The sequence below is a fragment of the Conger conger genome, chromosome 3, assembly GCF_963514075.1.
Source record: "Conger conger chromosome 3, fConCon1.1, whole genome shotgun sequence".
NCBI lineage: Eukaryota > Metazoa > Chordata > Actinopteri > Anguilliformes > Congridae > Conger > Conger conger.
Window position 1 is genome coordinate 19688139 of NC_083762.1, and position 27916 is coordinate 19716054.

Here is a 27916-nt window from a genome sequence, read left to right on the forward strand (position 1 = left end):
TTTTTGCCCACTTCAGGATTCTTCTGGATTCCAACCACTTTGTACATTCACATTATACTATAACCTCCTGTCTCAGAAAAGGAACGTCCAATGAGTTACAGTTATGACAAATTCATAGGGCATAACTCTGATTGATGAATCCAAAATGAAGTAGATAGGATTTGCTTAATCACTTTCAAGCACAAAACAATGTGATAATACTTTACAAGAAAGTATTCAAAATGTACTATTTGCTTCAGTAAAGACTCCGTTTTTAGTGATTTTCTTTCCAATTTGTGTTTTCTGAAAGGATCATTATCATAGCTACATGGTCAAACTAAATAGAATGTAACGTTATATGAAAATAGCATTGCATTTGTTTTCTCACCATAAAAAAGTGTGGTCAACAACAACAAAATCAACAAACCTATGCTTTCTTGCATTTCAGGCTTTGCAATGAAGTTTAAAAGTAATATGAATTCATTTATTTGTCTTTATTAGGAGTTGATAATGTCATGTATTATGACTGACTCTGGGTGCTTCTCTGGGTCCTGCACTTGAGGCCCAGGGCACTGTTCGATGAGGATTGAGTTTCTCTCCATTTAGTGAGAGCCACACACATGACTCTGACTGGGGGCCTGGCTTTGGGTACTGGTGTCAGGTTCAGCCCCTATTTCTCAATCAGCATCTCAGATTAGTGCATGGAAGGAATGGGCAACTTAACCAGGGAGAGAGGGGAGTGAGGTGGGGATTTGTGGGCTGTGCAGGACGAGAAACACAGAGCAGGCATTTTTCCATGACTATTTTGTCTGTTTTTAACTCAAACCACTGCCAACCTCTAACACCAGCCCTTTAACCCTACCCTAAAATGTTCTCCCCTGCAACAAATTTCTCCCTTTTCCCCTTCTGAGCAGCCAAATGGTACATTCCACCAGTGAGGAGCACCTGTTGCCTTGGAGTAGGATTAGTCTTTTTCACATGGAATCGGGGAATGGTGGGGGGTGACGGCAAACAGTGGTGGATGAGTTGAGTGGTGACCCTTTTGGCATGTGTGCTGAAATAGCGGGGGATTTATGACTGACGAATAGATAGAGAATAGCCAGTGAAGTGGACTCAGAGCTGTCTATGTCCAGAAATACAAATAATATTGAATTTATTATGCACCTTTCATTTAGAATAAAATCTCAAGGTGCTAAAGAAAAGATCTAAAATGTACACAAAAAATAAACATGGACAACTTTAAGGCCAATTTTAACACAGCTCAGTCCCCCATTGACCAGAGTTTAGTCTTGGGGGTGTGAAGGAGTAGATGGCTGAGGCAGAATGTGGGGTTTAGGGGTGTGAGGTAGGGGGGGCATTCCCATTTATGCATTTGAATGTCAGGAGAAGGGTTTTTAATTCAATTCTGTGGGTGACCACAGAGATGCAAGGATGTGATATAGTGGTGTTTCCACTATGGATGGATATATGAATATACTGGACCTTCTGGATGCTCTTGTCTGGAATCCCAATGAAGATAGCATTGCAGTAGTCCAGCCTGGAGGAGGTGTAGACAAGCTTTTCTGCATCAGTCAGGAAGAGGATTGGGCAATGTTTTTGAGGTGGTAAAAGGAAGTTTTGCACAGCTGTTTAATGTCGTTGTCAAAGAGGGGTCAAATGTGACACCCAGGTTGGAGACTGAGGAGAAGAGAGGGATGTTCTGGCCAGCAATAGTGAGTTTATTTCTGTTCTGTTTTTATGCATCCAGGCTCTTGTCTCCTCAAGGCAGGTGTCAAGCAGTGTGCATGCAGCCAATGGACTTGGTGAAGTTTTAGTGTAAAGGATGCTGTGGTCAGTGGTGTTGAACGCCATGCTAAGGTCTAGGAGGATAAGGAGAAGGGGGAGCCTGCATCTCCTATCATCAACAAGTCATTTGTTACCCTTAATAGTATTGTCTTAGTGCTATAGGCTGGCCGGAAACTCAAATTCCTCAAATAGGTTTTTGTCATTGAAGTGGTGCAGGAGCAGTGCAACGACCACATTTTCCAGCACCTTGGAAAGGAAATTGGCCCGTAATTTGCCACAACCTCTGGATCCAGGGTAGGTTTCTTGAGGCGGGGGCTCATAACGGCAGTCTTGAGTGCAGTGGGGACAGTGCCAGATTGAAGGGACCAGTTGACAACCAGTATGATCAGAGAATTGAGAGCAGAGATGCAGGATCTGTGTAAGACGGTCAGAATATCCTCTGAAACCAGACTCAGGTTGGGCTAATGGTTTCCTGAAACAGGAAAAACACAGTCTGCGTTAGGTCCATAGAAACAGCTTTGTGGTCTGACATGCCAAGGTCCAAGATGCCAAGCTTTTTCCAATATATGGTAATGTAGCAATTTGTTTGTTATAGAGTTGTTTAGCAGTTCCAAGATGATGGGCGAGGGAGCAACAGGTAGAAATGGAGCAGCAAGTCTCTGGATAGGTCATAGGACATTAAAATCCACTCCGCATTTTCTGCCCTGCCCTGTGTACAGAGGTCTTGCTGTGTTTCCAATCATGACGTGACAGATTCTTTTGGTTTGCTATTCATACGAAAACCATGACGGGAGCCCCTATGACTGTAACACAGTGTAGTTCTGCGAATGCCAAGCTCAAAACAGCGGAGAATGGGTCCGTTTTGTGGTAGAAATCCAAAATTGCTAAGCTCACGAAGCTGTTAAAAAATGTTGAGTCACAGCCTTGACTGGTGAACACTGGCATAAGCACTCAGATGTCCCCCACCCCACCCTTTCCTCTGCATACACTGGCAGTGCTCCAGACCCACTCCACCACCAGTGCCCTCATATCCATATGTGTGGGCTTATACCACAAGACTTATTTAGGTTGGTGCTCAACAATGGTCTCTGGTGGAACTTGCTACCCTTCCATAATATACTTCCATATCACATAGAATGGGCCAGTTTCACAGACACAGATTAAGCCTAGTCCTGGGATAAATTCAGTTTTGAATGGAGATTCTGAACTGTCCAGGCCCAACTTCTAGTGTCAGAAAAGTACCACAAAAGAAATACTTTGAATGCAGATGGGGTAGTACACAGGTCACTGTTTGTAATAATAGTCTGTGACTATTAACTAATAATTCCTGAAATGTATAGAAAAATATGTCTGTTTCCTGTGAGATTTTGAATCAGAACAATGACAACAGCATAATATAATTAGCAAAGATCTGTAGTCTGTTTACTCATTTAAAATGATACATTACACAATATGCATCATATTTCAGGTATAATAAGCTCTCCATTCAAATGTATGAAGGATTAACTGGCATGCCCCATTACAAAACAGAGCTGATGACCATTTGTATATACCTGAGAGGATGTGTTTTGAGGAAGTTTATACTTGCAGGATTTCTGTTATCATTTCATCATATACTTTATTTAAAAAGGATTTTCAGAAATCCTATTCTTCTCCAATTAAGATATTGTTTTGTTCCATGTAGTAAGTCCATTTATGAAAAAATGTCTTGCTACTTCTTACAATTGCGATGATTTTTGTTATTTGTTTTGAATGCCAACTTTATTGCAATTAAAAATCTATTAGCACACCAGAAAATGTACACACTTATTCACATATTTACTGGGTATAGTGTCTTATAATGGCAAAATGCTCCTGGTATATCAGCGATTACCATAAAATGTAATATTTCCTATATTTATTTAACCTATTTCTATTTGTTTTTACATTAGTGGACACCAAGGCACAATGATGTGTCTAATGTGACAGAGCATTTTTTTCAATCACACCATCTGTTTTTTAACAACTTTTTGCTTGTATCTTCTTTTTTAATTTCTCCAAATCATCTTCAAATGCCAGTACCATTGCTGCAGTATCCTCCATCAGTCTGGGACAGTGCAGGCTCATACAGGCACCCATTTCATCACAGGAGTCACTCTTGTGCAATGACGCAAGAAAACCCTTCTGGGTGAAACTTTCCCTCCCTGTGTAGCTCAACTGACAGTTGTTAGTGTGATCAAGACTTAGTGCATGACTTGATTGCACCACCTCAAAAGACCATTATGTTGTTTTAGTTCAGTAGTGTTTAAAGTAAAGGTGATCAGACCAGACCATATATATATATAATTTCTATTTGAGAAACCTTGTCAGAAACAAAACAGAACATAAACATGTGATGGTATGATATGGTGTACTATTTCTCATGACTTGTGCATTACATACATTAGGCTAATGAACCTATTGGATCTTTTGAACCCTTATTTTCTTTTTTTAACCTTTTGAGTTGACACATTCTATGACAATCTACACTCAATAAATTTGAAATCCATTACACAAATTAATGGATTGTGAAGACATTCAGTTCACAGTACATGAAGATGAAACTTCTCATGATCATACCAAACGTTGCAAATGGCCTGGCTCTAAAATGATAGTGAATGGTTACCACTTATTTCTCAACACAGGCACAATACCTAAACTCAGGCCGAAGAGGCCATTCGTATTGTGTATACATAGCAAACAAACTCTTCTTGCTTTCAGCCAATCCCTGATAAGGTCAAGAAAGTTTTCTGCTTTCGTTTCCCCCCGAGGAGACGACCTCTGTTTTAGGACCTGGAACGAATGGAGTGGTTTGATACTCTGTAGAGCAATTCCATGCTTCCTCCACCCACCCCCTCTTCTCTCTCCCCCTCCTTTAAAAATAACGAGAGAGGTGTGCGAGTGTGTATTCTTGTGTCATTCTATCCAGACCGAACTGACACAGCCTACTATAAACTTAAAAGTGGACAGCGTAAGCGCAAAGGTTAACGGTGCCCCTCAAGCGCCCTCCTTGGTTCGGATCTAAAACCAGACAGGGGCGTCCATCCAGTTTGGTTTCCAGTTTGTTTGTTTTTTCCATGGTATTGGATTGTATTTTAACATCCGTTGTTAGTGAGGTTCACCCGGTGCTTTTTCCACTTGGACTTGTCAACTCTGTGGGGAAAGCCTTGCCGATCGGAGATAGGGAGAGCGAGACAATATAAGAGCAAAGACTCAGTCAAGTGTCTCGTCCTGTCAAAGTCATGCCGGCTGGGTTTCAGCAACTTGGAGTGGAGGTAATGCTAACATGAATTTCTTAGTTTTACGTTTTAAAATGTAAATGCCATCGATTTATTTATCACGACTGAATGATTGTTGAAAGTGACATTCTGAGTTATTGCAATTAAGTAAACGTTTAAACCTCCACTCCTTTCGTCACCGGCTAGTGCTCCTTCAGTCAAAATACTTAACTGCTGCACGGCTTCTCTACAGGACTGAAACATTTTTGTATTTGACAATACATTTATGAAGATGGAGACATTAAACCATAGAAATCACCAGACGTGGATGTTAGTTATTTTAACTCAAGGATACTTTTTTTCTCATCCACATTTAATGTCCCTACTCTTCATTTCTATTTTTGCCCTTGAATACCATATCCAAAAATGTTTTGTTCCATGTATTTGTTCTCCTTCTACCTCCACCCCTCATATCTCAGGTGTGTGTTGGTCTGCTGAACACACCAGTGAGATTACTGGTATTTCTTTTGGGGGTGGAGCAGTAGCCAGCCCAGTACAATACAGCACCCGGCTGAAAGACTATTCAGCAAACAAAAACATTGGCCTCATATTGCAGTAAATTGCTTTCAATAAAAACATCAAGATTTTCACTCATATTTGTTGAAGGCACCATTACCACATATCAGTAGTTTGAAATAAAGCTATGAGTGTATTCACACCATCTAATAGTTGGCTCAAGCAATTGTGGCTAGTTAGTTGTCTGGGTAAAGTTTTCAGAAATGCACTTCTCATATGTCTGTGTTAATATAATGGGCAAAGTATGCATAGATTTACATGTACAATATTTAGTCACATTTGGAAGTGAGAGATGTTTCTTGTCACTTACAAATATGACCTTGACAGGTGACACATACGTATATCCCAATGTCAAATAAAAACCTGACGAGTTTATGTATGACGTAAGGATGTGTTAATTTCAAACAAAATTAATCATGTCCTTTTGATTTGAGCCTTCATTCAACCATTAAAATAAAATGTCTAATCTTGAGAAGAATCTGATTTTTGTTCCTTATGTTTACAATGTTCTGTCAATTAGGTCTAAAGGTTGTTCTGAGCACTGTCATTTGGATGACCAATCTGATCCTTCCCAAAGCCTTTTTCCAGTGGTTGATATTGCTGATTGAAATACAAACTGACCTCTACTTTTGCTTTTGCATTGCTATAATATCCAGTCTCTGTCTGTACAGGTAAGCATGTGTGTCTGAAAGAAAGTGGGGACCAATCAGCCCAGGTCGGCTCATGTCACCCCGCTTCTCATTGGCCTCCACTGGCTTCCCATTGCCGCACGCATCCGTTTCAAGGCCCTAGTGTTGGCATTTCAGGCTGCTAAGGGGACTGCCCCACCTTACATACAATCCCTGATCACTCCCTACTCCCCAGCTAGACCACTCCGGTCTGCCAGCTCTGGTCGCCTTACGGTTCCCTCTCTACGTGCACCTGGCGGTCGAGCTGCACGTTCACGCCTGTTTTCCGTTCTGGTTCCTCAGTGGTGGAATGACCTGCCTACCACTGTCAGAACAGCAGAATCCCTCCCCCTATTTCGACGCAGACTCAAAACCCACCTTTTCAAACTCTACCTTAGTCCTCCCTCCTGATTTCCCCTGCCCCTCCTTTCTGATATCCCTATCCTTCTGATGACAACTATGTTTAGAACAGCATTTCCTGTGTACTTTGCTAGTTTCTGGATGTGATGCTCTGACTTATGGTAGAACCTATGCACTTGTAAGTCGCTTTGGATTAAAAGCGTTTGCCAAATGACTAAAATGTAAATGTAAAATGGACGAGCAGTGGAATCAGTTTTGGGACTTCAATGTATTAGTATATAACCTCACTACCACTGTAATTATTGTTGTTGTCATAAACCTATGACAGATCCTCCCTTTTAAATGTCATGTTGTCATTTATATTCTTCTTACTACGTGTTTTGTTTTCTGAAAGGAATTAAAGCAATGTCCATATCCTGAGAAATATGGCATAACTGCCTTTTTCTCTCTTTCCCTAATTACAAGACAAAAATCACCATGGTCACAGCGAGTCTCTCTGCAGACATACCAATGTGTGTATAATTATTTGGTTCAAAAGCATTGTTCATTTTCACATTTTGACAATTTGTAGGTTGGTAAAAGTAGTGAATATAATACAAGATCAGACCCACTGCATTAATTTGCCATTATGCAAAGAAGGCTTGGCCCTTTCAACCGGTATAGAATAAAATTAATGAAGGTCTGAAAATGCAATCTACTCTATGAATGTTTTACTGACAGGAAATCCTGAAAGCAAATAACAATGCAGCAAGTAACTCTCAATCCAGAAACAGAGGAGCATTATTGAGAAATAATTCAGAACAGTAATAAACAAATTGCCAAAGCAACCTGTGAGCAGTCATGACAAATACTGCAAGAGACAGTCTACTGTCTTCTGAATTCCAGCCTTACCATTTTGGAAATAAACAGATGTAAACAGTAAGAAACCCTGGTGTCTCGCAGTGACCAGGGACTCTATCAGTCATTGTGGGGACAGGTGTGTTCAGCTTGATGGCAGAGGCAAGGGAACTTAATGTTCAATCCCTAATCATATGGTAAGCAGTGACATCCAGGCCTTATTTAAATAGATTGTTCACAATTATTGTCATGGATAAATATAGCGATATTTCTGGGTGTACGTGTATGTGTGTGTGGGAGGGTGTGTGTGTGTGTGTGTGTGTGTGTGGGGCGGAGGGGTATGTGTGTGTATGTGTGTGTGGGAAGGTGGGGGGTTGACTGTGTTCCTCATGAAAGGGTTGGACTGATACATACTGTACATTGTGGAGGACTTGAATGTGCTCAGAGACTATGGAAAGTCCTTCTGAAGATGTACATACGGTAAATCACTGTGAGCTAATTTATGTTACTAGGAAGTTTACTCAACTGCAAACCAGAGAAAATACTGTGAGAGTGGAGTGGACTGAAAGAGAGGGAAGACAGACAGAAGGGTATAGGTTTTGGAAAGGGGGGCAGGTTGGTCTATTTGTTACCCATATGAACAAAACTCCCACCTGTATGTTTACATTTATTAAAATAAAAAACAAACAATATCTTAAAATGATGAAGCTGTTCATGAAGCATCTTCCCCACTATAAGCTCAATTTTTAACGGTGGCGTGATAAAAAATGGTGCGTTGCATTGCAAGCTTCAGAGGAGAGCTTTTCTGCACTCTCCCAAATCAATGACAGAAGTTTAAGCAGTTAAATCTGACAAACTCAATAACAATTTATTAGGTATTTATTTAACTTAAAAAAAAAAGAAAGAAATATTAGTCTTCTGCTGCTGTAGCCCAACCGCTTCAAGGTTTGTCGTGTTGTGTGTTCAATGATGCTCTTCTGCATTCGAGCTGTGAACACGTTTCGAGTTGTGAACTCTTCTTCAGGCATAATTTCTTAGGTATTAAAATTGTTTTTTGCCGTATACAGTGGCTTCCCTCTTCAGTTTTTGTATTTTGAACTTTTGCCTTTTGGGAACCCTATTTTCCACTTTTTTGTGTCACTTGAATCAGTCACCACAGAACCGCTGCTCAGTCGCTTTTTGTTTTTCGTACCACTATATATAAAATCTATAGTTGTGTGTGAAAATCCCAGGAGATCAGCCATTTCTGAGATCCCCCTCCTTCAGACCTCCCCCATCTGGCACCAATCATTCCACGGCCAAAGTCACATTTCTTCCCCATTCTGATGTTTGGTCTGAATAGCAACTGAACCTCTTGACTATGTCTGCATTTTTTTATGCGTTGAATTGCTGACACATGATTGGCCGATTAGATATTTGCATTACATTTGTCAGCACAAATGTTTTGTTTGCTGTTTTCAAATACTGTCACAGTATACAGTGCCCTCCATAATGTTTGGGACAAAAACCCATCATTTATTTATTTGCCTCTTTACTCCAGAATTTGAGATTTGTAATACAAAATCACATGGCAAAAGTTAAAGTGGACAGTGTGAAAGAGCATTTTTATAGATTTTGGTTTCACCATGTAGAAATTACAGCAGTGTTTATACATAGTCCCCCCATTTCAGGGTACCATAACGTTCAGGACACAGCAATGTTATGTAAATGAAAGTAGTCATGTTTAGTATTTTATTTGCATGCAATGACTGCTTGAAGTCTGTGGTTCATGGATGCTCGTTCAGTGATGCTCTGCCACACATGTATTGCAGCCATCTTTAGCTCATGCTTGTTTTGGGGGCTAGTCCCCTTATGTTTGTTCCTCAACATAGGCATGCTCAGTTGGGTTCAGATCAGGTGATTGGCCACTCAAGAATTGACCATTTCTTAGCTTTTAAAAACTCCAGCTTTAGTAATACGTTTGGGATCATTGTGAAACCAAAATGTAACTGTAAGAAAATGTAATAAAATCTGAGAATGTGCACTTTAACCATAATTGTGTGATTCCAAATATAAAATTGTAGCAAATCAGAGGCAAATCAAGACATAATCAAAATAAATGCAGACATGAACATAAATTGACTCTACATAAAATGCTATTGATATTTGTTCATTTCTTTTTGTATTCTGTTTACACAGAGAGTGACTGGAACCCTTGCCCTTTCTGTGTTCACTGCGGTTTTGGGGTCCCTTGAATTTGGGTACAATATTGGTGTCATCAATGCTCCCCAAAAGGTAAGTTTTTGCTTGCTGTAATTTATGTAACCTTTTTTTACACATGACAAAACCTGAGCACACCTTGAGTGCTTTGTGTAACAACACACAGATGCACATAGAAAATGAATTAAAAAATTAAGTAACTTCAAATAGCTTATGTACTAATCAGGTTCTTAGAAACATTTTGTCATGTTGGTCATCTTAAATAATATATGAAAAAAGAGATAATTCTAGAATGAAGAAATTGAGTATTAAATTTAAACAGCATGGAATTTTAAATCAGGTCAAATAAACATAAACTCAGCTTGAGGGGTAATTTCAAAGTGGTGGGCCAGAAAAAGGAAGAGAAAATAAGAAAGAGGGATAGAGTGACAGAAAGAGATAGAAGCATAAGAGAGACTTATGCTTCTAAGACTTATGTGGGTAGAGGAGGTAAGGGTGGGCATTTCAATAATGTCAACATGAGGGGGGTGTGTGTGCAACGTGCAGTTTGCGGAAACACTGACCAGCCAAAAATACCTATAAGCCCTTACGCTTCTGCACCCGCCTCCTTTAAATAACCCCCATCTCGGGTGTCTGATGCAGCTGGGGCTGCAACCGGAGGCTGGAGAGGGGCATTGCTTCTGGTGTCATGGGAAAGAAGGTTATTTTGAGATTTGTTCATAAGGTTCGTTTAGGGTTCACACGGTGACACAGACGTATCACATTCTGGCAGTGACGCATTCAGTACACGTATGCGCATAGAAGTGGGTGTGAAAACATCATCAGATTCCTGTGTAGTAAAAACTGCATTGCTGTAGTTTTGCAGCATGTATAAACTGCAATTTGTTACTTATATCATACATTTGTGCTTTCCGACAGACAATTAGTGACGTCTCCCAAGGTTTGATGGGTGTGCATAAATCCATGGGCATTTTCTGTGCTGAATACAACTGTCCTCTGTCTTACCTTTCCGCCTCTGTTCCCCGGTCAGATTATTGAACAAGAATATAATGCTACATGGATCCACCGTTACAGCACACCCATACCCAAAACCACCCTCACTTCCCTATGGTCCCTATCAGTGGCCATCTTCTCAGTCGGGGGCATGCTGTCCTCCTCCTGTGTGGGGTTCATCTCTGAGTGGCTTGGCAGGTAGGACAAAGTGAAAAACCTTGCAATGCTCTATGGACTACACAAATACACAGATGCAATGAATTATACAGAGCTCCACTGTCCATATTATACACACATTATACTGTCTCTAAGACAGGCAAACACACACTCACACCCACATGTACACACAGTCCCACAAGCATACACAGCAATACAGTACATAGTAATTCCAAAACTAACAGACAACGTGGTATTTACCCCATATCACCAAATCATTTCAGAGCACAATCTTAAGACAATTGGGCCTCATACAATATCATTTTCCTATTCTTATCATACATTTCTCATACATTTTTCATACAGTGGGCTTGAATGAATGTGCCACGTTGGATTCAATAAATGTACCTAACCTCACACAACTGTCCTAAATGAAGATGTCTGTTATAAAACAGTATATACGAGATTGTTGGTGGGTTCCATCAGATGCGATTAAGAAGAACAAGGTTCATCTACCACGTATTTGGTACCTGATTGGGTAGACTACAGTTCATTGCTTTTTGTCAAAATATAATAATATGGTGGACCGTTGATAAACTTTTTCTTATTTCTTCAAAACAGTCCACTAAAAGATTTTTTTTTAATATATATTTTTTAAATATTAAAAATAAGCAATGCAGTTGCTTAATCTTAATTCATATTTTATCTGCAATGCCTGGTTTGAAAGTTTGATCCAAGTTCTGTGTGCCAGGCGAGCTGACATTCACTGCATGGCTCTCCCTAGGAAGTTAATGGAATGTTTACATGATTCCTACAACCACTTGTAGATGTTGTTCCTACCTACGTTCTAAATCTGTGAATGTGGCAAGTTCTCTTAAATCACTAGTACGAGGAATTTAAGAACAAATTTGGTCGTATGAGTGGTTCTTGCATGAGGCCCAAAATTGCTACAGGGATATGAAGTAATGTATTAATATACAGTATGTTGTCTGTAGACACAAAGCAGTTAAGTCCATCCTGGATTCCTGCTGTAATATAAACAAGGACGTGATCTGGACCCGAGCCCAGAGTTCCTATATAGTGAAAGAGGATTCAGGGAGAATAGGGTCACCTTAGCGCTCTCTGTGTTGAGGTAGATCAGTGTTCTTCTGGAGGCTGAGGCTATTTGTATGGCATGCTGTGTCCTCACAGATGACCCATACAGAGTGTGTTCTCTCCTCAACTGTATGCCCCTCCTTCATCTTCCTCAGGCGTCTTTTCCATGCATTGAGAAGTTTGACAAAATGTTAATTCACAATGTTGATTCCCTGTTAACAACATTTAATTTGTATTGGCAGCTTGGGAATTGATCTATTCCATAGTGTATATAGCTATGAGTTAGGTGGCCCTAGATTTTGGTATGCTATTTCAGAATTTGTGATAATTTCTTAATAGCCCTGAAATGCTTGAAATAATTACTTATATTATTTTGCTACATTATAGATACTCTGTAAGTTGTTTATTGGAGGAATCTCAAACCTGTTATTTTTATTGAAGATAAATTAACAATATCTATATTTCTGTTAACCATTGTATGAAATCTAATAGGAGGAAAGCCATGCTTATCAACAACCTGCTGGCATTCATTGGTGGAGCCATGATGGGCCTGTCTAAGCTCTGTCTCTCATTTGAGATGATGATTTTAGGCCGTTTCATCATTGGTGCATATTGTGGTAAGTACCTCATTTGAATTAGACATTTTTTTTGTCTTTCCTTTGCAGAAACTATCATGTTGGGTAATTTATACATTCTTTTTCTGCATCAAACCTGTACTGAGAAAGCTGAAAGATATTCTGATAGTTTCAGGATTTTCTGTCCGGAATTTTCTGAAAAACTATTTTATGTGGCATTTGTCTCTGGTCTACACTATGCTTTGTTTTGTAAATGGTAAATGGCAGGCATTTATAAAATGCCTTTATCCAAAGCTTGATCCAAATTGATACTTCTCCATTCACCCATTCATACACACACTCACGGCGATTGGCTGCCATGCATGGCCCCGACCAGGTCGTCAGGAGCATTTGGGGATTAGGTGTCTTGCTCAAGGACACTTCGACACCGCCCGGGCGGGGGATCGAACCTGCAACCCTCCGACTGCCAGACGACTGCTCTTACTGCCTGAGCCATGTCGCCCCCACAGTGAATCAGGACCTCGGTTTAATGTCTCATCTGAAAGATGTACTCCCAGTGTTGCACAGCGTGGAAACCACCCAGCCTTCCCCGTTCAGTACACAGTCATGGGTCAGGGGAATACCGTGAGGTGACCACGCCTCCCTCCCCTGACAGCATGCAGCAAACAGAGCTGCCCTTCATATCACACGCCTCAACGGTAAGGCTTCCACAGCCTTGCCAGTTCTGCGTTTCATCTCAGGTGCAGAAGTCTCCGTAGTTTCCTGAGCGACCACGTACCCTTTCCCCAGCGGGACTCCGACTCCCAGGGCTTGAGTCCAGCTGCCCGACTCACAGAAGCACAGCAGGATGTCGAAGACTTGATTAATGGCCAGTATCTTTGAATGGAAGTTTTTGGGGTTAGTCTTCTTCACCATGTATTAATCGATGAGCAACCTGGCTGTACAGGTGCCACTGGCCTTTGCCTTCAGAAAGCTGATCTTCTTCTGAATGCTTTCATCCACCAGGCCTCCAAGTATGTACACCTTCTCCGGATCCACAGTGTTCAAAGCTTGCTCTGCGTCAGGTGTGAGGTAGATGAGGCTTTCAAGAGGGAAGAGGTCGATGCAGCTTTCTTCAGTAACGTCCATCACATAGTGGAGAAAGCCATCATTCATCCTCAGGCACTCCTGGAACAACAGGCTGTCCCTCAGGTCTGTTAGCACGATGTGGAAGGGCCTGGCAGCTCTCCGGTTGGACCTGTACAGACGCTGTATCTGACAGGAAAGCCGGCTTATTTCCTTATGAGACATGCACTCCGTCATGCTGCAGTCCATGCACAGTTTAGGCCCCGTCAGCTGGGCATCCCGGAGGCGCTCTCTGGTGATCACCTTGACAACGCGTTTGTTCGGCCCGTTTCAGCCTCCTCCTCAACTTTTCATCTTTCCGTTTGTCCTTATTGGCCGGCAGTCTTCTCTCCCAGTTCCTCCGCTTCCTCCGGACGTTCCTAGAACATGTGCAGTCTTCGGCCTCAAGGCGGATTGCCGGCTTGGTTTCAATTTCGAGATCAATATGCAACAGGTCAAGCATTTCTGATATTCTGGTGTCCTCCTTCTCCCACAGTTTCTGTTGTATCCATTGCCCCTGTGTGATCAGGACATAATGTTTGATGATTGTCCATTTGCCAATCAAGCTTGACATTTGTGTCAGAAGGTACCTTGACTGAATAATGTAATGGATTTGTAATTTGTTGTCACTCTTACACAAGCTATTGAGCTAGCTCATAAGATTACTGTTTGTGAGTGTATGTGTGTTTGTTTGTCCATCTGTCCATTTTGTCTGTTTACAAACAGGATAACTGGATAAAACCTGATGAAATCATCAAATTTTTAATTTGTTGATTCTTAGGGTTGGCTTCAGGGCTGGTACCCATGTACGTGGGTGAGATTGCACCCACCAGTCTGCGGGGGGCACTGGGGACTCTGCACCAGCTGGCCATTGTTACTGGGATATTAATAGCCCAGGTAAAGCTGTGTTTTATGAGTGGGTGTGTGTCATCAAATTAAAAATGCACTTATGACGACTATTGTTTTTTTTTTGTTAGAACAGCTCTTCATGCGTGTTTGCTATTTATGGGATTTTAACTTGTTGAAGAGCCTATGCGTTTGGATAAATGGCGTCAGCTAAATGACTAAAATGTAAATGTAAATGTGTGTGTTTGTCTCCTACCCTGCATCATTTCACACACTGTCTCTCTCTCTCTCTCTCTCTCGAGGTCCTGGGGCTGAACTCCTTACTGGGCAGTGAAGAACTGTGGCCAGTGCTGATGGGAGTGACAGTACTGCCCACTGTCCTGCAGATGGCACTGCTGCCCTTCTGCCCAGAGAGTCCACGCTATCTCTACATCATCCGCTCCCAAGAACACCATGCCAAAAGTGGTACAGACCCCAGAATAACACACACAAATCTGGGGGATACATTTAAACTCACTGGAAGATGCAGTCCATCCTCTAGGCCCCTGTAGATACACACACTGATCTATCCCTCTATCGCTCCCTCCTTCCTTAGGCCTCCGGCGGCTGACGGGGCGGCAGGACGTGGGTGATGCCCTCGCAGAAATGAAAGAGGAGAAGAGGAGGATGGACATGGAGAGGAAAGTGTCCATCGCAGAGATCTTTCGCTCACCGCTCTACAGACAGCCTATCATCATTGCCATCCTTCTCCAGCTCTCACAACAGCTGTCTGGGGTCAATGCTGTGAGTGCTGTTGTTACTTTTCAGCTTGTGCTGGCTGGGTGTTTAGAAGCTGCGAGACTAGGCTTTATGGATATACTGAAGGCTTGGAGCTGGACGCCAGTCAGGAGTCGAGATGTCAGCAGACCTGGGTCAAATACGTAATTGTTTTGGATTCAAATACTTTTTGTGCGCAATTGATCTTACTGCAATTGAGCCCACCAAGAGGGCCTGAAGGCTAGGTTTGCACTTTTATAATAATAATAATTAGCTATGTAGCTGATGCTTTTATCCAAAGCAACTTACAGTTGATTAGACTAAACAGGAGTGGGGTTAGGGGCCTTGCTCAAGAGTCCAACAGCTGTGCTGAACTGATCTTGGCTATACCAGGGATTGAACCACCAACCTTCTGGTTCACAGTCATGCACCTTAACCACTAGGCAAACAATTATGTATTTGACCCAGGTCTGGCTGTGAGCAAATAATGGATGGTAGGGAGTGTTTCTGCATTGCCACTCAGAGTACAGTATGTTCCAGTGTTTCTACCCCACTTTAGACATGGTTCCTGTGTTTCTGTCCCTTCTCCCATTCAGATATTCTACTACTCCACCAGCATCTTTCAGAAAGCAGGGGTGCAGAGCCCAGTCTATGCCACCATCGGCGCCGGAGCTGTCAACTGTGCCTTCACTGTGGTCTCGGTAGGCTTACAGAGCAATATGTGCTATCTGTCACATTATTAGATTTTTTAAAACATCTTATATCAGCAAGAAATGTATTCAAATATATACTATATCAGTAATTCCTCCTCACGAAAGTAAAAAATGTTTTGTAACTGTGAAATAACAAGAGAGATATTTATTTAAAATAGTTTTCATTATAATATTTCTCATGAAACTAAATATTTATCTATTCTAAATATTACCATTTGAGACCTCTAAAATGTAAAACAAATTAAATAAAATGGGAAAAGACAGAACTTTTGTTATTTTGGTAAATGGTCTGCATTTATATTGGGGGTTAGGTGTCTTGCCCAGGGAGAAAGAATCATTACTTCTTCCATTATGAGAATTCTCACATCTGATCTATTTTGTCAGTCAATGTGATAATTAGCAAAAATGTGTCAAACTCATGAGAATTGGTTGTTTATATCTAATTAAGAATTCTAAATCAGAGTGTTATATTATATAGTGCAGTCCATAAGTATTTGGACACAACTCTTGTTTTTGCCCTGTACCCCATCACATTAGATTTGAAATGAAATAACAGATTTGAGTTTAATGGACAATTGGACAAATATAAACGTCAAAAAGTCATATTTTGTTTTTTGTTGCATATCGTTCGCATTCAATGATTACCTGAAGTCATCGAAGTAATTTGCTGGGGCTACACATTTTCCCATAGCCAATCACAGATCTTATATGGTCAGCCCATTTTAAGCTGCAAAATAGCTTGTTTCAAGTACAAGAATTGAGAAGGAAAACGTAATAGGACACATCCAAGAACATTCCACTTTTTGGGCCTGAAAAACTCTTTGGCTACTTTTGCGGTATGTTGGGGCTCATTGTCCTTCTGCAAAGTGAAGCATGCCGCCATCCAAAGAATTTGGGGGGATTTGGTTAGATCTGAGCTGATAAGGTAACAGCAGTCACATCATCAATAAAGACAGGTGAGGTGGTTCCAAGTCACAGATGCTTGCATGCCCAAGTCAGTTTCAGATGAGGTGTCATGCTTTTGGCTCATGAGCAGTTTCCTTTTCCTTTCATTCTCCACACTTTCTTCTTTTTATCACTTTAGTATAGTTTGTTAGTATAGTATATCTCATCAGCCCATAATATCCTATTCCATAACTCTAGTTTCAGTTTTTTGCCCAATACTAACTAGAATGGCAGCCTGTAGTGTAGTGGTTAAGGTACATGAGTGGGACCCGCAAGGTCGGTGGTTCGATCCCCAGTGTAGCTCTCTGGATAAGAGCATCTGCCAAATGGAATTAATGTAAATGTAATGTAACATTAATGTTGTGTATAGTGCATCCATGTGAATTACAGGGTTTCTCAGTAAGAAAATCAGGCCTTAAATTATATATATATACTGCACTTCTGCACTCACAACCAGTGTTTAATATTGTGGATTCCAGAAAAAAAATCACAAATAGTCTGAATATCTGAAATGACATGACTGCTTGTTCTTTGTGGTTCAACCAACAGCTGTTCCTGGTGGAGAAGATGGGTCGTCGAACGCTTCACATGCTGGGATTGGGTGGCATGTGTGCATGTGCCATCATCATGACCGTGGCTCTCGCTTCATTGGTAAGCAATGGTTCAGATGATACTTATGAGTGAAATTAAGCTCATACTGCTTTAGGTTCATTTTAGGTTATTTCCGATCCCTCTTAATGAGCATCGTAAGAAACATCTGTAGAGGACATAGACAGATTTAATGTTTAAGTGGTTATCACAAGAAAACAACTTTATGCCAAGATCACAAGATAAAGGTTCTGTTTATTTGTTTCAACCTGCTCCTGCCTTTTAAAACTAGCATCATGATTGTGTCATAAACGAAAGCATTTGCTTATGAATCTTAGTGTTTGCCTCACATCCTCTATCTGTTTGCCTTTATCCTTCTAACTGATGTCTACCACCCCTCTGGTCCCGGCAGGAGAGCGTGCCCCAGATGAGCTATGTCAGCATGCTGGCCATCTTTGGCTTTGTGGCATTCTTTGAAGTGGGCCCAGGGCCGATCCCCTGGTTCTTTGTGGCCGAGCTTTTCTCCCAGGGTCCACGGCCAGCCGCTATGGCTATTGCTGGCTGTTCCAACTGGACCGCCAACTTCATTATTGGCATGGGCTTCCAGTACATCGCTGTGAGTATAAGAGAAAAACGGTAATGGATCTTCAGTAATATTTCTTTTTCCGAAAGAAATTCAGTCAAGAGTTTCACCAAACCATGGCATACACATTATCAAGTAGATAGAACTAATAGTTATAGAAGTTCAGATGTCAGTTTTATCATTTTAATTTAACCATTTTCCTTTTGCTACAAAAAAAACGTAGAGTTTGAGTGCACAATATGTACTTTATTCTTGAAATTGATCTTGTATCTTGTCTGATACCTTTCCCTTATTCATCAGGATCTGCCCAATTGCACACTAGTAACCCCATAACCCTGTATTTCTCCCTCTCCATAGGATCTCTGTGGCCCTTATGTCTTCCTCATCTTTGCAGCTCTCCTCCTCTTCTTCCTTATTTTCACATTCTTCCGAGTGCCTGAGACGCGAGGAAAGACCTTTGACCAGATCTCTGCAGGCTTCCAACGTCGCCCTGCCAGCATGATGGACCTGGACATGGGCATGGACATGGAGCTGGCCAAGGCCAGCACGGAGCTGGAGTACTTGGGGGAGGGCAGTCTGAACTGAGATATGGGGGTTGGGGGGCAGGGGTACAGTGAGAGGGATGGGAGAGAAAGGATAGGGAGCCTGCTCTAAACCAAGTAAAGCGCTGAGGGAGAACTCCACACCATTTTTGGAGTGTAGTGGCAGTAGGGGATCCGGAAGAAGTACAAGGCCAACCAAGAATGAAGTGAAAGGGATTTTCCAGAGTGAAGACAGCTCTCCATCCTGGGAATGATTTATGGTCCTAAAGGTAGTAATGTTTTAAATCTTTAGGGCCAGCAGAGCCAATCATAGAGCAGGCTCTGAGGGGATGCCACACAGGACCCATCCCTTGGAATATGATCAACTGAACCTCCCTGTATGGGATAGCATTGGGATTACTCTTGCCGCTCAATAGAGTGTATTATTAAAACAAATTGTTTTCGTACATAATGTATATAGTGGGTTTTTTTTTTTTTTTTGACCGTTTTGTTCTGGTAAAGGGTTTCCAATCAAGTCAATGCACTCAAATTATAGAAATACCTAGTTTCCAGCTGAACAACCCTGAAATAAGCAGAATTTGAATTTATAGTTGTGTGAACTATTTACAGATATTGTAGGATTTTAAGCATGTATGCCGTTTGATGTCCAATCTGTACTGCTCTGTGTGTGTGCCGATTTTTAAAACAAACTGTAAAACATGAGGACCTGCAATTTATATAAAGTCATAATTGATGAAAAGCAATGTTGGTTTTTGTATTTCAAAAAACATGGTCTTATGGCTAGACTGACTAGGAATAGGCAAGTTATTTCACTAGTCACACTCTTATACGCTCCCAATATCTGGGTCCTGTAGCGGTTCTAATTCTTAGCTGGTGTGAAAACTAAGCCAGCTTGCTATACTTCTACAGCATTCATTATGGAGCAATGCAACTGGCTAAGATTAGCTAGTGTATGTGCAGTTGCTTGAGATTTAGGTCATTGTCCATTTAAAGCAGTCACGTAGCCTACCGGAACCAACCCATGAAAGTTGGTTGGACTTGTGCGCCCCCACTGTGCTTCCTTTTAAGAGTTTCGTAACAAGTTGGCAAGAGACTACAGAGAAGGCAATAGGCTTTCATTACCATTTGGTCAACCATGATTCTGGTGATATTCTCACATCATACCCAAACCCCAGAGCACCATATCTATAAACTTTGAAAACTTTTAAATGATGCATTTCAGGAATGCCAGAGTAAAAACTGGAGGACAAAAATGAAGAGAACTGCCGCATGCCATCATTTTGCATATAGGATTTTCTTTTAATATACATTTTATATACTGACGTTTCATTGCACATCATTCCCTCCAAAGTGCAAACAAAAACAAGACAAACCGAACAAATGGGGGAAAAAAAGGACATTAACCAGCTCAGGCTTTCATTCATTAATAGGGGTTCAGCAATTTTCTAGTCTCTGCAGGTGGTAGACCGGGAAAGGGATGATCTCAAAGTGCGTTCCCCCTACACTTCACCACCCTAACATAGCTTCTCCTCACCCCTTAAAACATAAATAGCCAAAATAGGCCTGGTTACCATTTATTTCTAGCGCTTCAGTAGATTAAAGTAAACTGGCGGGAACATGGAAAAACTGGCCGTCAGTGCAGGTTTATAATTTTAAAGAGTAGTTCTTTCAATTTCCATCACCATTAAGCTTTTGAATTACACTCCCCTTCTGCCCCAATTTGCCCAGCTAAAGGGTCCAGACTAGACGGGTCAAGTGGGTTGGGATGAAGTGGGAGAGGAGGCAGGGAGCAGGGGAGAATTGCCCACAGCAGGTGTGGTGAGACAGACCTGGTCCAACCCCAGCTAACCCACCCAGGGACCTAGAGAGAGGGGAGGGGAGGGGAGAGAGGGAAGCGTACGGTTTAGAAGAGGATGAGGGTTCCAGCAGAACTATTAGCACAACCACAATTCTTTTAAAATCTCTAACCACAGAAGTCATGTCCCAGAGGCAGTAATCTGTAGATCTCAGGCATCAATTCAAAGATTCATAACTCAGAAAGCTGGCGGAAATGATAATCTATTTAGCACAGCCCTGGATGACAGGAATTTGCCACCATTCAAACAAACCATAGCCAGGTTTTGCATTAAAACTACAGAGAACCAGACCACTTTTCAGAAGGTTGTTATATACACATTTGATTAATCCTGGACAAAATGGAAAAAAAAAATGCGTGCCATGAGAGGTACAAGGCCAACATAAGGCAAGAGGTCATTTTACAATGTTCTTCATAGTCACGTGAAAGGCAGCTTTACTTCAGGCTGCGTTAACTCATTTGTCAATGAAAGGGTGCTAGTAACCATTAAAACCAGCTTCAACTCATCAATTTCAATGTTAACCAGTATGAGATCTGCAACCAAACTAATCTTGGAAGACAGCTTTTGGGCACTTCCTTTGGATCATTAGAATCTGGTGTTGAACAGAAATGCTCACGTAGGAATTAATGTGCCAGCCTTGATGCTTTCAAGATGCCATCTCTACAGTGATCGCGGGACAGCAGATTGAGTGATTCAAAGTAAATACTGCATCAATTGACACCTAGAGTAAACTATACAAGGACTACAAAAATGGATAGTGTGTACTATGTGGCAAGGATTTAGGGCATCTTGGTGACAGTGTAAACCTTTAGTCCTACTGTAGTACATTTGGCTTTACAGTAAAAGGAATCACTTCATACAAACAAATGGCTATTCCATAAAAAATGGAAGTGAATATGCACTCAATACCACTTTACATCAGCCAATAAGTTAACGCAAATATCCAATCCAAAATGACAGGACTAACTCTAATAACCATGTGTTAGTGGTATGAAGAGCTCTGAACAACACATCAAACCTTGAAGTGAATAGGCTACAGCAGAAGTCCAAAAACAAATAAAGAATTCCCAAGTGTGAATACTGAATATAAATTACACTGCACATTTTAATATATTACATGTATGGGAAACTGCTCAATTACGGCTGCTTTCAGATATTGCAATTCATTTTTTAAACAATGATGTGAAATATGCATTGCGTTAAAGGAAAATCCACATTTTCCCAATACAATATTCAATTTCTGTAAGGGAAGGACAAATGACTGCTCTCCCATCACTTGCATAGGCGAGAACATCACCCTAGTGTTTGGCTTATATTCAGCCAATCTGTGCCCACCTCTCATAAGGGTCAGATGATCAAACTTCCCAATGGCATCATTCAGAAGGTGGAGTCACTGTCATGGCAGGTATCTGTACAGAGACAAAGGGGGACAAAGGATTAATTTAGCTTCAAATAAAAATAAAGCAGCAAGAGGCTGCTGGGTGGCTCACTCTTAAGACGCTGTTCTAGTGTGTTGGTGGGCCCCATGGTTTGGCATCGACTGTAGAACATGCCAGTATGGCTCTCCCTCGCTGCTGAGACAATTACATCAGGGATGGGAGGGTTTCCCTCCACTGGGATCACTCGATCACTCAAACTGGTAAAACAGGTGCACCAATTCATGCAAGAGTAAGACTTGATAACTGGTGATCAGCAGTTGCTGACATTTCGGATATGAAAAACGCTCCCGAATCAATAGTAGAAGTTACAGCAAGGAGAGCAGATTTAGGCAGATTTAGAGACCATTTAGGCACATCAAATTAGGCAGAAAAGGGGGGCAAATGCACATAAAATAAAGTAAGCACATTAATTAACTTCAATATCACACAAATACTCAGGTTCGTTAAAAGCACCTCTTCATATTCACCTTATCAGGTGGCTTGTCAGTTTTGGGTGAAGTTTTGGGTGAGGATTTCGGGGAAGGTTTTGGAGAAGACTTCAGGTCTGCGGGTTTGGAAGTTTGGGTGGGCGAGCTGGGCTCTGTGGATGGTTTTTCTGTTCCATCCTGGAATAGAGAAGAATAGAATTTCCCAGCTAAATTCCGGCAATATTTTAACATGGGTACTAAAATTAAAATCCAGTAAGTTTTGAAAAATTAAACATGCAACAGATACCCTGCTCTTCAATAGATTGTTCATGCAAGATTCATTTATGCAAGGGACCTCAAATTCCAGTCAGAACAAAATATTTATGGTTAGTTCATTTTGTACAGGTAGTACATGTTTGTACCCATTAAAGAATTACTGATAACCGGTGCTACCCACCTGATAAAGGAGCCAAAGTTGTGCAAGGCTCACCTTGGATGGCGCAGACTCAGAGTTCCTCTGCCTACGGCGGCTGAATTGTCGCCGGGGCCTCTGTACCTGGGTCTCAGGTGGTCCCCCGTTAGCCTGTCCCTCTGGTCCTACAGTCTGTCCCTCGGGAAGGGACTGTTGGCCTTCCGCCCGTTCCCCAACAGGTGGGCGGGGGCGGAAGGGCCTAGTAACGGATAGAGCAGCAGTCAGAAAGTTGGCCTCACTTTAAGGTACCATCGGCCTGGGCAAGCCGACATTGCAGCTAGACAATCATATTTGGTAAGGTGGATTCATATTGTGGTCTCTGCAGGGAGTTAACCATATGATCATAATCCATTCGCAACTAATGATTAACAAGCATTTCCAAGTGCTTCTGGCACGACTGGGAAAATTCCCTGGGTTTCGTTTTCTCGTGCGTCAACACGCCCAATCTCTGAAGAATGGTGCTCCCCCCCCCCCCTGGCAGCTATACCAAAACTGTCCAAGAAAACCATTTTTGGAAGCAAGTTTCACCTGTGTGGTATGTTTGAAGGACAAGTTTGAAGATAGTCAGTCAAAATACTCAAGTGACGGCCAATTTTTGTAGTGATGTGGGGTTTAACAGGGATATTCAAATGATGCCATCAAGCACATCAGCAATTTACTAAACTCTTTGGTCAACTGCATAGGTCTGCAATCTTATACTGAATGACTAACCTATTCAGATTTGGGGTGTGTATGGACCATGCAATTTACAAAAATGTTTTGCATGGTTTGCAAATTTTCCCATTTCCTTTCAAAAAGTATTTTTCAAAACACCCTCAAATTAGACATTTTAAATGACAAATGACAAATAGACAAATACCATATGCCGACAATAACTCCTTAAACCTACACAGCAGTGGCTCCCCAACCATGTTCCTGGAGATCTATCCTCCCGTAGGTTCACTCCAAACCCAAAAAAAAACCACCTAATTTAACAGCCGGAGCTTGTTGAGTGGCCAATTACCAGAATCAGGCGTGCCAAATTAGGGTTGAAATGAAAAGCTACAGAATATCAATCTCCAGGAAGAGGATAGGAAACCACTGCTGGACAGTAATGTTAAATCAGCAGTTGCATTTAATTTACTGACAGAGGAGTTGGAGGTTCAGTGTAACCTCTGAACATGTCGGTGAGGAACTTGGCCTCACTGACCTGCGATATTGTGGCCGGAATCTCCGAGGAGCAGCTCTCTGCTGGACAGCCAGTTCCCCTTCCACTACGACCCCTCCATTCTTCTGTTCACCCGCCTCCCCCTAAGAGGAGACGCTTAACTACATAAAGAACGGAAAGATTCTAGGGCAGGGCTGCCCAACACTCTTCCTGGAGATCTACCATCTTGTAGGTTCTCTCAAACCCTAATGAAGCACACTGCACTCAACAGCGAGAGACTGAGATTGTCAAATTAGAATCGAAATGACAATTTTCAGCACGGATATTCAATCTTTCCCAGAAAGGGCCAGAGTAGCCCATCAACCATTACAGATTTTTTTAAAGGCACAATAGGTAATTCCAAACTTCTAACGATTGAGAGGAATTGCAGCAACAAACACACTCAAACCCTGTTTATCCCACCACTTCTGTGGACACACTGGCGTTGAAACACCTTTGGCTGCGGCAGTTAGAACCAATGAGCTCAAATTATTGTACAGCTGCACGATGTTTTGGTACAAAATTCAGGCTTCAAAATATGTGGCCTCTGATCCTCACCTCTTCTTGGCCCTCTTGTCTTCTGCGAGGGCGGCGGCGGCGAGGAATGGGTCGCAGCTGTGGGGCACTCCCCTCGACCCCCTCCCCTTCAGACGTGGGGCCAGAGGAGCCCTCACCACCCTTGCCCTGATCAGGCTGGCCAGGTCGGGGCCCACGGGGAAAGAAGCGCCGACGGAACCTGCGTTTGTTGGGGGCGTAACGACTGCCTTTGACTGGGACACCCCCTGGCCCAGTCACATTGGCAGCCTCTGAGCCCTGTGAATGAATGGTATAAATAACACTAGTAACCTTTCAACCATGCTATATATACATTAAAAAAATGTATCTTCATACAGTGGTCTCACACAGTATGTCTTAATGAGAGTCTACAATCGAGATTAAAACAAATTGTGCACAGAATAGGGTGCAATCCAAGCTTTTAGAGTAAAAAAAGATGACCTCTTGCCTTAGCTGCTTCAACCACATCAAACTCCACAACCTCTCCATCGCCAACACTACGAAGGAATTTTCTTGGGTTATTCTTTTTGATCGCCGTCTAAACCAAAGGAAATCGGAGTGAACCTGGGCTCAGACAGCATCTGAAACTTGCTTGAATTATAAATCCCAGCAGACTCACCTGATGGACAAAAACATCCTCTTTTGTGTCATTTCTAAGACAAAGGACAGACAGGTGAGGTCCAGAAATTATCTATTGGGAGATTAGGAACCACAAATATGAAACTGTATCCACAGACCAACTAGTATTTGGGTAGATGGACCAATCGCCAGGAGATGCCAATTGTCCATTCTCTTTACACATGCATGGGGAAACACCTTATTTGTCCCCCAATGGCCATTAAGTGTCAGAAATGACATTACAGAACAATCTACACACATTTTGTGTTACTGCAATGTGTACAAGTGGTTACAGACAAAAAGTAGGACTAGTTGCATTTTAACATCTAAATGATGTTATGCTCTCCCCATTTTGAGCAAAGATGAGAAAATGAGTAACATTGGAAATGGCCATAGCTACCTGTTTATGAAGCCATAGCCATTCCGCACATTGAACCATTTGACCGTGCCTTGTACCAGAGTGGCTGCAACAACATCAATTTCCCAATAGTTAAAGATTTTCACCCATAAATATCATGCAAATAGATAGTTCAAGGAATTGTCCATGGAATGCTCAAAATGTACATTTTAATATGAACAATCAAAATTACTGAAAGGAGACTTCGAACAAACTAATTCCCAGTGGGGATCCTATAACCTACTCAATTTTTGTCAACCGGGAAGTGGATCCAAGTTGTTTGTACAGTGTAAGCCTATTCGTTGATTATTAACTACGAACTTTGAGATTTGTTTTCCCCCACACCTAGGTCAAGTAGGACAAGAAATTCATGTGGCCTAACCCAGAGAGATTAATTTCCAGAGGAAACCCAACTGAAATTAATCCAATACAAGAGAGCAGTTGTGTGCTTTATAGTCCTGATTGAATACCTGGGATTAAATTAATCTCTCCAAATTGAGAAACTCAAAATCGTCCCATCCTAAATGGATCACATCTGTTAACCTCATATTATCTCAAGGCCTTCACCAATTGGCCTTAAGGACGCAGAAGATTTCCCTCTGAGCGATTTTTAGGTTACAATAAACATTGACATTACAGTTGCCATTTTTACACTTCGCAAACACAAGTTGAACAAACTTGTAATTGTTCAAGAAAATGGATTTAATTCAGTTAAATCCCTTTAGTGTAGCTGGATGCGAGTGTATTTGCTCATTTAAACCACCGTGCACTACATTTCTCACCCGGTTCGCCGTAATAAAATGTCTTTTTTGCAATGTGCTGGAACATAGGACAATATTTCCACAATACTCCGAACACCTTGACATTTAAGAATTAACTGCACGCATAAATTTTGTCTACAACACATTTGTCCGAAACAAATCACTTTCCAAATCACAAACACTTTAGTCCAGGTGTTTAAGCATAGTTATTAAAATGACTGTTGGCACGGTTGACAAATTATGCGATAAAGTCATTGTATGTAGTAAACCAGGATTATGACCCATTTTTGACAAAGTGGTCAATTGACGAGGGAGAAATGTCGTCACACCTGCATTCCCAAATCAGAGACAATTCGTGGTCTGAAAGAAAACGGAACACGTGGAACTAGCGACCTGTGGTGGGAGAAGCATAAATATACGTATTAATGAACCTATATTTATTGAAGTCCAAACATTTGAGTTTACACACCAGGTGCTTTAGCGCACTAGGGGAACGTGTGATCTACTTACTTTCTGTACAAAGGCAGAGCAAACGCGTAAACCATCAACACCGCAGAAATAATCTTCAGTAATTGTATTCATGCGGAGACAATCTTATGATTAGCCTACAAATACTACTACCTAAATGGGTGCTCATGCATAATGCAAAAAAAGCTTTAAAAAACATTTGAATAACCCAAAAAAGTTTGCAAAAACGGTACTTCTACATGGAGAAATTATTCATTCAAGTCAGGCTGCCATTTACGTACCTATAATTTTTTTCTCCAGTTGAGGCTGATCCTCCAACGGCGCCGACGGTGGCGACCCCAATACTTCGGCGTCGCTCATTTTCTCTCAATACAATGCTTTTTGTTTCTTGCCCCCCTCCCTCTTTCTCTCCTAGGTTTGCTCGGGTCAGCAGTGCAAACTTTTTATGCCTGTAGTCTCATGAGTAACGCCGAATTTGCCTCAAAGCCATTGGCTTCTGATTACCCAACAGCCGAAGTCCCATTGGCCAAAAGAAGCACACCAATTGGTAGCATGCAAGGTGCGGAGCTCTCGCGGGAAACTTGGACAGATTTGAAAAGAAAAGAGAAACTCCTTTCAAAGGCGTACGTGATTTTGATGTCGTGTCCCCCAACATTACCAAATGTAAATTCGTTGTGGTGATATTATTTTAAGGGCATATGCAATGCCTTGTACATTAACACAGAACACTGAATTAATAGGAAACGACTTTCTTTATAAAAATAAGTCTGTTAATGCCATGTAGCATGAAAAAGGAGACTAAACTAGACATGTTAACAAAATTCATGAAATTAATGGTTTAGGCATCTATGCAACACAGCCATAATGTATTTTGCATTTAATTTTCGATTGTAGAAATGAAAAACTGAATTAAATATTTGCATGTGAGTTGTTCACTTGGTTCACATTTGCAAATGGATATTGATCCTATTATAGTTTGGGGCGTTGTTAAATATCCTTTATCCTTTCGATGTGCTATAACATTAATAGCCGACTGATTGCATTTCATGTCTATACAATTTTATTTCAGTCTTTAGGGGGAAAGATAAATGCAGCATCTCAGGGCCAACACAAAATGAGTCTGTAAACATCTGGTAAAAAAAAAAAAAAAAAAAAAAGGATCGAGTCGCATTTCAGTGTCTGTCCCACTGGCAGTACCCCTTTCTCCCTGTCTCGCATGGC

At 41.5% G+C, this 27916-nt stretch overlaps 2 protein-coding genes and 1 pseudogene across 2 annotated transcripts; 1 reads left to right on the forward strand and 2 right to left on the reverse strand.

The window, feature by feature from the left end:
- Positions 1 to 4592: 4592 nt before the first annotated feature.
- Positions 4593 to 19275, forward strand: LOC133124109 (solute carrier family 2, facilitated glucose transporter member 4-like). The gene is made up of 11 exons (XM_061235008.1): positions 4593 to 5057; positions 9620 to 9715; positions 10671 to 10831; positions 12377 to 12501; positions 14345 to 14460; positions 14712 to 14874; positions 15005 to 15192; positions 15762 to 15866; positions 17373 to 17474; positions 17824 to 18027; positions 18352 to 19275. The coding sequence occupies exons 1-11, from the start codon at positions 5025 to 5027 to the stop codon at positions 18577 to 18579; spliced, it is 1521 nt and encodes a 506-aa protein (XP_061090992.1). The 5' UTR covers positions 4593 to 5024; the 3' UTR covers positions 18580 to 19275.
- Positions 13138 to 14137, reverse strand: LOC133125096 (tRNA methyltransferase 10 homolog B-like; annotated as a pseudogene).
- A 536-nt stretch (positions 19276 to 19811) lies between the features above and the next one.
- LOC133124400 (Y-box-binding protein 2-A-like) lies at positions 19812 to 27190 on the reverse strand. Its single transcript, XM_061235571.1, has 10 exons — positions 26977 to 27190; positions 25470 to 25533; positions 25071 to 25104; positions 24900 to 24989; positions 24455 to 24709; positions 23900 to 24000; positions 22729 to 22909; positions 22299 to 22436; positions 21728 to 21801; positions 19812 to 20397 (listed from the first exon to the last, which is right to left on the reverse strand). The coding sequence occupies exons 1-9, from the start codon at positions 27053 to 27055 to the stop codon at positions 21766 to 21768; spliced, it is 978 nt and encodes a 325-aa protein (XP_061091555.1). The 5' UTR covers positions 27056 to 27190; the 3' UTR covers positions 19812 to 20397; positions 21728 to 21765.
- Between the last annotated feature and the right edge of the window lie 726 nt (positions 27191 to 27916).

Bases quoted from the DNA above. Each gene is read 5' to 3' on its own strand.
- LOC133124109 (XM_061235008.1), top strand. From the start codon at position 5,025: ATGCCGGCTGGGTTTCAGCAACTTGGAGTGGAG. The intron at 5,058-9,619 runs GTAATGCTAACA...CTGTTTACACAG, and splicing joins TTCAGCAACTTGGAGTGGAG to AGAGTGACTGGAACCCTTGC. The intron at 14,875-15,004 runs GTACAGACCCCA...CTCCTTCCTTAG, and splicing joins AGAACACCATGCCAAAAGTG to GCCTCCGGCGGCTGACGGGG.
- LOC133124400 (XM_061235571.1), bottom strand. From the start codon at position 27,055: ATGAGCGACGCCGAAGTATTGGGGTCGCCACCGTCGGCGCCGTTGGAG. The intron at 25,105-25,469 runs GTAGCTATGGCC...CCTTTGTCTTAG, and splicing joins GGCTATGGCTTCATAAACAG to AAATGACACAAAAGAGGATG. The intron at 22,910-23,899 runs GTCAGTGAGGCC...ATCCGTTACTAG, and splicing joins TTCCGGCCACAATATCGCAG to GCCCTTCCGCCCCCGCCCAC.